This window comes from Solenopsis invicta, chromosome 1 (assembly GCF_016802725.1).
Source record: "Solenopsis invicta isolate M01_SB chromosome 1, UNIL_Sinv_3.0, whole genome shotgun sequence".
Classification (NCBI taxonomy): domain Eukaryota; kingdom Metazoa; phylum Arthropoda; class Insecta; order Hymenoptera; family Formicidae; genus Solenopsis; species Solenopsis invicta.
In genome coordinates, this window is record NC_052664.1 from 28,562,460 (window position 1) to 28,573,090 (window position 10,631).

Sequence of the window (10,631 nt, forward strand, 5' to 3'; positions counted from 1 at the left end):
TTCGTCGTGAGAATAATACGGTAATACGGATATTCACGTGTGCTCTGCGAGTTCCCTGAATCGCACGATGAAGTTGCAAGACACGTGAGCGCAAGATAACGGGAAATAATTCTGTGGTATCCGAGTGATTTAAACTGAGGAAATTAAAGACATGTTTCTCAATAATGAAAAGAGACAGCGCACATCCTGCGCCGGAAGTGTGCCGATTTGGTAGGCGCGTTTAAAAGGGGCCAGAGGATATGATATTCGCGACCACGGTGAATGGGTTCGAAGTGTACCGACAATTCCGATTGACCTGATTAATAATTTCACTGGTAAAACAATTATTTGTACGTCGGTCAATCTTAGATTACAAATCTTAGATTACAAATTTATATATTACGTTACATGACAAAATTAAATCGAACAGGTGATAGCTTAAAAAATAGGGGACAGCTACCGAACTTATACGTACCACTTAAGTTAATTTTTATATTTCTCATTCGGTTCTAATTTATATGCAAAGGAACGTTGGAAATTATAGCTTGATGTTTCAGGTATCTATTGCTACAATATTTAACCTTTTCACTAATAACAAATTAAATTATTACAAGCATTTTAGCAACATGCTAAAAACAGATACGATTTAAGCAATCAGTGAATAAATTTTTTATAATGAAGAATTTGTTAAAATTTTGATATTTTTCCATCGAAAAAACGATTACGCACGTGGACAATGCATATGCAATATATTATGCAAAGTACTCCGTGAATAAATGATCGAAACAAATGTTGAAATGTACGGAAACTCTTGGCCAACAAACTTATATTACGTGTCAAACTTGTATCAAGAGTTCACGCGACAGAAATGCGTTTCCATTCAGACAAAATGTAAAGAATCGCGTAGACATCCAGTGGAATTTATAAGCGAGGGAAAAAAAGACTTGCAGCTCTTGTAGCACGGTCACGCACACATAGAAGGGGGAGAGGAAAGGAAAAGAAGGAGAGGACACGCGTTGTCTGGGCGGAGATTTATTTTCGGAGTAGATCTGGTCGCTTTCTTTCGCTTTTTCCGTTTTTCCGCTCTGGCGAAACCGACGCGAGATTTAGCATCGGTCAGAGAAATCCCGCGTTCTATCCGTCGTCGTGGCGCCACACAATTCCGAGAAATATTAACCATAACGAACAAAACCCTTACGATACGAGGCTAATGAGCCCCCTTTGTACCGTCGGGTTATGTCAACCGAGCTTGCTATTCAAAATAGGTTGGCGTTACAGGCGTCTCTTTGTCACCCTACTTGACATTTTCTCTCGCCCCCGTAACTACACAAAGTATAAACTACGAAGGAGTTCCATCCTCCCTTCGGTATTATAATTTATAATTGAGTTATGGCTACTACACAATTCGCATGAAAACCATACGAGGTTCTAGTACAAGAGCCGGTATCACGCTCACCTAATGGAACTGTGCATTATGTTATGAATAAATTATAAAAATTACAAGCATCAAAATACTTACGTAATCGCGAGATATTTGTGTAACGAAAATTGACATTTACTGTACATTTAGAAAAGAATTATAATGCGATATGTAACGAGAAGAATGTCAGAGGAAAAAGAGAAAAGAGATCTAACATGTATCATAATTGAAATATCAACTGCATTACAATACGCTGGTATATCTCACAGTAACAGCTAAAGTAAACTCCAATACAATGTCAGACCTGTTGGATATAACTAAGTATGTCAAAGGGCAGAAGGCGCGGTCAGAGTTCATCCAAAGTATGTCAGAGTATACCCGAACAAATCGTAACCTCGGAACTCGGACTTCACATCTTACACCGAAAATCAATTATCGTGGCAATGCTACTGTTCAGGATTTAGTTGCATTGTGATATATGAAAACAAAAAAAACAATATAATATGATGTATGATATAAAAAACGCGCGCGTGTATGTGTATGAAATATGATTATATTATAGAATATAAAATTGATACAGATATTAAATTATTCCGATATTACGAACTTGTTTAAAGTTTTGAAAGCGATTTGAAAAAAGTGACCAAAAAATTACAGAATCAAGTTAAGTCGCCTTTAGAATGCGAGTTTTCCTTATTTAATATGAAAATCTCATTCAGCAGGGCATGAATATTAAGTAGCGGCTACATTTAGCGCTAAGTACACGTCGCGTATAAATATCCCGCAGAAAAACGTCCCTCCGTGGATAGCGGCGGGTGTTAAAAGAGCCTGGAGATAAAACTGAAATCTGAGTAATACCATGACGAGTCACGGCCCCGATTATACATACTCAAACTTCCTGTACGCAGAGATCCTCGTAATGAATCCTTATCCAGAGGCACTTACGTATCGCGGATGTGGCATGCTTCGCCGCGAATTCTTACGTAAACGCGCGTTATATTTATATCGAATATTCTCATGATCGTATATTTATGATACAACCGCTATTAAACTAAAAAAAGAAAAAAAAAAACAAGAACAGCTATGCGACAGCTCGATTATTGGACGCGGACTCGGAAATTGTACGATTTACCTCCCGCGCGCGTTATTCGCGGATAGGAAAGGCGGCTCGGCGCGGCGGACTCGCTCGCATCTGGGTCGGTGAGAAATAATCGTGGGACAAAGATCGTAATTTGTATAATTGAGTGCAAGAAACGTGCGCATGTGCGTGGAACGGACCGGTACAGAAATTATAGCAACACTGCAATCGCGCGCAATTATTTTTTCCACGTCTATTATTGCGACTGTATCAGTGCATTTTCCTCTATTTTTTTCCTCTTTTTTTTGCAACTGCGCACAGGATACTTTTCCACCGAATAACCCGGCACTCGGTGACGGTTTGCACGGTAAAACGAGAGAAATGTACGCGATCGGAAACGGAGTAATGCTTGCTGAGCGGATTATTCGCGGCGCAGCGGTATTACAGCTGCAACTTGTTGGTCTCCGTGGAAGCGAAGTTTCCGTATTTGTTCGTTCCGTATACGGCGGCCGTAATGATCGATTCGCCTCCGGTTATCGGTTTTCCTATGGAAATTAGCCTCGCCGATGCGCGCGTACTTTTCCGCGTAAATAGGAGGTTTCCCTTTGAGGGATAACTTTCCGCTCTCATGAAAAGCGGTATTATCTTCCTGGAAGTTTTGTCGAAGCCCCCCCTCCCTCCCGAACGTATAAATGACAATTTACTTTCTCGATACAACGGACAACGAAAATTGCCGCGATGGAGCTTCATTTTAATTATCGTTATTTTCCGATAACGAGAATCTCATGTAACTTCTACTGAAGCGTAGACCTACAGTTTTTGCGAGTACAATACGCAGTATCGATCCATCGCCCTCATAACTTTAATAAAATGATGAATGTTCGTTTTTTTTTTCCATATTTTACAAATGTGCGAACGGCGCGTAATCGGAATTTTTAACGATTACAAAAAGACGTTACATTCATTTACAGACAGCCGAGAAACATTGATTAAAAAAAAAAAATTCAAATGCAAAACGGAATTCATCGGAATATGTAAAATTGAACGAGCCACCAATGAAATTAAAAAAATATTAACAGGCACCGGCAATGTTATATTCATCAGCGGTTTTTCAATCTGACGATGTTCCTTTCGTTCCGTTGCATGCGAATGAATCGTAACTGGCGCGCGGCGATCTGAATTCCACAAGGAACAAAGGCGATTTATGTATCATAAACGCGCAGCGTCAGGCGCCGATGTGATTCAGGCGCCCGACGTTGTTTCGCCACTAGAGAGATAAGCTTCTTGAAAATTGCACGCGCTAACGAATCGAAGAGGGTGCACGCGAGGGACGTGCTCGCTTATGCAATTAATGCCCGCATCCTGCGCGACGCTTCAGTTTAAGTACGTTCCAAGCCATGCTCTCTGTTTCCTTAGTCTTAAAGCGCTAAAACTAATAACTGTCGTTCGTTAGCTGCAAAAATAAATATTGATTGGAAAGGTGAGTAAGGAAAACAAGCGGCGCGAAGAAAATAGCACGAAGAATCGTTGAAAGATTTCTCGTCCTCAGTTTATAAACTCGGATTGTTGGTCCTTTGACATTTAAAAGAAACGACACGTCCAAAATAACTCCTAATTAATTTAAGGATTCTAAGCGAAGAGAGAGAGAGAGAGAGAGAGACATCTGAGCTTCCATAACATCCACATAAAATATACATTCGTACTTTTTTTAGCATTAGGGTACGATATTTGTCCGCAAGGAGACTCCATGGTGATGATTAATCTTCATCCGAAGCGTCGGCGATGGAATCCCACACAATGAGCTCTCGGGTGGCGCGTGTATGAGCGAAGCGACAGGGATAAAGTGCCACGGTAGCACGGGAGGAAGGTTAAAGGTCAGACGTCCAATTCGCGTACAGGTCACAGAGTCGCCCGAGGACACACGTGAAATCGCGTGCATGTACACACCACCTGCCATCGTACTGTCGATATTTTTTCTGACATTGCGTGAAAAGAAAAAAAAAATTCCACTCATCGGCAAACACGCGGCCGGAACTTGTCAAAACCGATAAATGTTGTTGCTATTATCTCGACGATAAAAATTCCCGTCGATGTCTCGCGTCCTCGCGTGTGTGCGTGCGTGCGAAAAAATTGAATAAATCAAAGAACTTGTTCGCACTTTTTATTATGTTCCCTGACAACTTAAATAAACTATTTCTGTGACCTTTCTATTAAATGAAACGCGCGTTGTAAAAATTGATAACAACCGGTAAACGTAGGAAGCACCCTGTATTGTGTTTATATTCAAATTCTATAACAAAAAATTGCGTTATTTTCCTATTGAATAGAAAAACATCCGTTATCGGTGGAAAATGTTTCACCGCGAGCTCGCGTTGGCTGGAGGTGAGTAAATTTTATAATTAACGTTTTCGAAATAGCAGTTTGCAAAACGAGTGTTTCGCGCTACGAAATTTCAAAGTTCAATGCGAACGGAAAACAATATGCGCAGTTATTACGAGAGATGTAACCATTGGTAAACTATACTAGGTAAAGCAAAACTAGGAATGGGGTGCGATTAATACAAAGCTCGAATACAAATTGTATTCGAGTAAGCCGAGCATGTAATTGAAAGCTAAATTTGATTGATATAGAACACCGAACTAAACCAATTCAATCCGATAGACTATAGCATTTATGTTTTTCTAGTACAACTAAGTTGGATACAATTAATACAATGCTAATACTTTGAACTTCCACGGATTTATATAATTAAAAACGTTCAATTGGATTTTTTAAGAAAATATTAATAGATTTTTTTTCACTCGTCAAATCGTGAATAAAAGACTGGAAAATATTAATTTTTTTAAATCTAATTCTAAAAGTTATCTTATGCTAAAAAAGTTTCTTCTTTTAATAAATATTTGCTGTAATACAATTAATGATGCTTTGTATAAGATAATCTGTATATAAAGAAAGAAGAAAAATTAATAGTAAATAATATTAAAAAATATATATAATTTTGCTATAAATCCCAAGTACAGATAGTTCAAAATATTTCTCTCGATTATTCCTTAGTGCATGGAAAGAACAATTTTGTTACAATTTGTATTAAATTTTATTACAATTTTTATTTTAATTTTTATTAAAAATTAAGCTAAAATAGATACAGATCAAAAAGTAATTTTATGTTACGTTTATGCTATTAAAATAATTATATAAGATATTCAAACATGATGATACTGCTGCAAAAAGTTCTGACATTCTAACAACCAGCTTAAATATCCAATATAAATTTTTTAATGATTTAATATAATTATTTTCAAATCTGTAATTCAACAAAATTATCGTTTCCGTACATAATTGTACTTACATTTTAATATTATTACTCTCTGACAAAACTCTTTTTTTTAGACCATGAACCGATCAATTCTTATAAATTTTTTGTCACTGAAAACAAATTCGCAAACGAAATTGCTCTATCATGTCACATTTTTAAGGAAATGATTATTTAAATTAGATGATTATTTAAATTGTATAGGTGGAAATTTTACATAAGCAGTTAATATGATAGGTGATTTTTATCGATTTTTGATTGCTGAAAATTAATCCGCAAATGAAATTGCTTTATCGCGTCACATTTTTTAGTTTAATTCAAAGGTATTCAAGCGATACCTTTAAATCCAATTTTCTCAAAAGTGTAACGTGATCGAGCAATTTCATTTTCTGATTCGTTTTCAGCGAACAAAAAATTTGGTAAAAACTGACCAATTTGATTCGTGGTTTATTTTTCGTGCCGAACAATGTTATCGCCGTCATAATGTGGCTTAATCGACCATCAGCAAGTAGTGTCATGCAATTTGTCGGTAAAGCAGTTTAGAACGCTCGAACAGATGGCAGCTCGAATCAGAAACTTAATTTTCTGTCCACACAGTGTAATTAGAGACGCAAACCAACGCTTCCGACAACTTCGTATGTTCGAATAAAGTTCACCTGCAATATCAGTGCATTCCGTGCAACTCTGCAATTAATGTTGCGACTACAAACGTAATTAAACCTGGCTTACGCGATCGTTTCACATTTTCAGAATAATCTAATAAAAAACGCACGAAGCGATGCGAAAGAGGAAATGTAGCATATTGCAATGGTATTCCACTTTTCCTTTATAGGAAAAATCGCAACACCGCTTCAATTATTTATTATTCGCTTCTTTCATTTCCAAGGCTTAATAAAATACAAATCTACCTTTGTAAAATAAAAAATAAGAATTTATTCAGTAAGAAAAAAAATCAGTGAAACGCGAGATAATGCATTAAATACATTATTTAAAAAATGAATAATGAAATATAAAACGTATTATGTTAAAATTTAATCTCAATGAGCGACGTCTCTTTCCTATGACTGAAAATTTAATTATTCAAACTAAATGATAGAAACCATTGAGTATACTGAAAGCAAAATCGCAACATCTCCATCGTGAAAATTCTGTGAAACGTCCAATAATTAATCCTTGAGATTTGTAGAAAAAAAAAGCAGCTTTCGAAAGGTTCGTGATCGTCAGATCTGCACGTCTAAGAGTTTGCCCTAATTTCGGTATGTACGGAGAATCGACTGAACTTCGTTGGAAACGAAATAAAGCGAGCTAACTGTGGAAGCGTGACGGGGGATTCCAAAACTCTTCTCAGCCTGAGCATAATACCGAGAGAGAAACTATCGATTAACTGTCCGCCACGTTACGTCTCGCGCGCGTCCGGAGCGCATTGTCTTTTCGCCGCGCGATATCGCCGCTTATACCGGCACTTCGCGTAGCGTGGCACTCGGAGAATATCTGTCGTAAACGCTTGTGGCTGCTTCGCGTTTCGCGGTGAACCAACCAGAAAAAAAAAAACATTACGCTTGCTCGCCCAGTTTTGATTGAAACTTGTGAGTGTGCGTGCGCGCGGAGACTCGTGAGTAACTCGCTCTTTCGTAAAACTGAAATAAAGCGTTGCTTTTTGCGGTGAAACTTTCTCGAAAGTGTTAATGATCCATTCGCTCCTACCGTTTCTTCTACCGTCTTACGCGCGAATACGAAACAAAAATCTACTCACGACAATCATCTCGGAGGGCTCGAGGACGAAGCATTCGTTGGGTCGCCTGGCGCTGCCGCCCGTCCGCTTCCCGAAGCTGTAACAGCAATAAAAACACATTTTTCGATGAAAAAATTGATCGCATTGTATAGATATCGTTACATCATTTCTGTGTATACATTTTTACGTTTATATTTAAGGAACTCCATAACAGAATGGAACACGTTACATTAAAATTTATAAATTAAATATCGAAGTAAATCTTTCAAAATCTAATAATTAAATATAGTATGTCTATTCGTCTCTAGAAAAAATCCTGATAGGAAGGGAATCAAGTATGTTGTGCCTGACTATAAGAGTAATAGCATTTTGTCAAAAGTCAACAGTCTGTCTTCTTTTGGTATTGTATATTGTGATCTCGTGGAGATCAAAAGGGGAGACACTAAAATTCATCACATAAACCCCTCAATTTCGCATCGTTTCGAATCGAACGACAATACGAGGGTGTTCATACGCTCGTGCACACACCTATTATTCCGTGACGCCATTCTACGCCCCAGCATTAACTTCTACGACCAATATTGGTTCCTACGACGCCATCGACAGATGTTTCCCATCGTCAAAAAGGGCACTCCCCAAATTAGCCATAAAAGCGCAACCAATTTTCGGTGATATACGAAAATCTGCGGTTATATATGAAATAGAAGCCGTCGAAATGTGATTGCCCAAATCGAAATCGTTTTTCTCGATGGGAAGTATTTCAACATTAAACTTCTCTGTATCGTAGTTCAACTACAGTGCCATAGCGAATTAAGAAATAAAATTTTCATTGAAGGTAACTATCAATTTATTCGAAATTAGTATCACAAAAAAACTTACATATATTAATTTGTACAGAGTGGATTGTAAAAAATATGTTAATTTTCTATTTATTTAATTCTTTTAGGTCAGACTTTTTTGAGAAATATAATACGTATAATGTCTGCTTATTTTTAAAGATTTGGAGGGGAAAATCAATATAAAAATGAATTGAAAACATAAAAAATCAAAATAATGAATCTAATATGTAATATATCCAAGAAATAAAATATTATTAAATTGTAATAAAATTGCTTATAGTTTTTATTGAAATTTTTACTGATATTTGTTTGACGTTTTTTACTGATATTTTTATGAAAATGTCGAAACATAAAAGTTCGAAATAACAGATCTAATATGATCTAAAAAATAAAATATTAATCAAAATAACACTAAAATGTGGTACTCCCAAATTGTCATCAAATTGAAAATATATAAGCTAATAAAAGTATAACGCGGTTATTCATGCGCAAGTTTAAACAAGTTATTTTTCTTCACGGAGTCGAAACGTTCTACATTGTGTGAAGAAAAATAAATTGTTTAAACTTGCGCATCAATAACCGCGATATTCTTTTATTAGCTCATATATTTTCAATTTAATGATAAAATATTAAATTTTAATAAAATTATTTATTACTGCCGCTTGAATTAGGTGTGTTTTGACGTTCATTGGACAAAATGATAATGACATTATTATGAACGTTTTGTTTTCGCATATATACAATAATAAATATCAATCAATAGCATTTCTTCATAGATGATTACTATGTCTATTGTTGAAATGCGAAAGGCATGAAAAAATTATGCGCGCTTACACATTACGTATCGTACAAATATCATCAGAAATTTATATCATCAGTTGAGTAATCGCTATGCGAAAGTAATATTACACATCATGACGAACCTTCCATTTAGTACGAAAACTTTCCAATCTTACTGAGTAAATAATTTCTTATATTTTATGATTCTATGTAACATTTTCAATTAAATTTTAAAAAAAATCCCATTTAAAATGAATAGCTCAATATTTATCTAAGATATATGATTTTTCTTTTTAAACACTGGGACATACATGTCTCACTATAGACCCGAAAGAGTTAATGGAGAAATACTATAAGATAAAAGCGAACATTCCTACAAATTATATCGCTGATAAGAAAAAGACTTTCCTCATTTTCGAAGCGTTTTTCACACCCGAAGATATCGTTTACCACGGAAAGTCCTCTCAATTTAACGGTGACGACCGTGAATCGAACGTCGATGCTCGACCGACCGAGAATCGGAAAACCGCGATGGTGGATAGAGGGAAGGAGAAAAGAGAGGTTGCAGAAGGCCGTAAGGTTGTCGAAGGCTGTTGACCCGCGTGTTATCCCGCTCCTCCCTCGACTTAAACACCCAAGCGGAGCCGCGATGCGTAACGCACGCGTAACGCATGCGTAACGCATCACGGCAGCGTGTGTATGTGTATGCATTCGTATATCACTCAAAATTGAATTCGACGTGAATGACGTTCCTCGACTTCTCCATCTCTTAAGCCTATCGCGAGTTAACGTCGCACTGCTCGTTCCGTTTCCTCAGGATTATAATTATTTCGTTAAGCATGTAGGTCATTCGTTTTCCACACGTGCACCGACACGTTTCCGCCTTAATGTTTATGTTTCACAGATGCTTTTAAAATAATAATATTGGATGAATAATATTATATTATTTAATTGCGATTCTTGGCTTCTTTACGAGAAAATTTTATGTGTCATATCAAAATATGCAGATAATATAAAATACTTTAAAGACAGAGAACACGGAATACGTTTTTATTTCTTATAAAAAAATATAATTTTAAAATCTCGTAAATGTTCCATATTTTAAATTTATCTCTCATGTGCAAAAGTTTTCAATTTATACAAATTATCAGTTTAGATTACTCAAGTATAAAAATGTTAAGTTTTATTCTGGTTGTGAATAATAATATTCATTTTAGATAATAATGTTATTTAATTTTATATTTTTTTATGGTCCATGTGCAATAATGGTATTTTGTTTTTTATGTGACATTGTACATTAAAGATATGATATATCTAACTATATTTCGAACAGTTTACATAAATAAACAAATAAGTTTGCAATTAATGTTATTTATTACTGTTCCCGAAATTTGATTCGTATTCCATATCATACATATTCTCATTTTATTAAATCTCCTCTCATTTTCACGCTTTTTACTTGTTTTGTTAGTACTGAAACTAGATTTAAA

The 10,631-nt window shown here is 36.0% G+C and overlaps 1 protein-coding gene across 12 annotated transcripts in view; it reads right to left on the reverse strand.

Annotated features, from left to right (window-relative positions):
- LOC105203629 (rap guanine nucleotide exchange factor 2) overlaps positions 1-10,631 on the reverse strand; it is a 140,179-nt gene that overhangs the window by 30,693 nt on the left and 98,855 nt on the right. For all 12 annotated transcript variants that reach the window (XM_039456586.1, XM_039456593.1, XM_039456581.1 and 9 more), the window contains one exon: positions 7,544-7,619. In XM_039456586.1, coding sequence (XP_039312520.1) covers positions 7,544-7,619 — 76 coding nt within the window. The remainder of the gene's footprint in view (positions 1-7,543; positions 7,620-10,631) is intronic.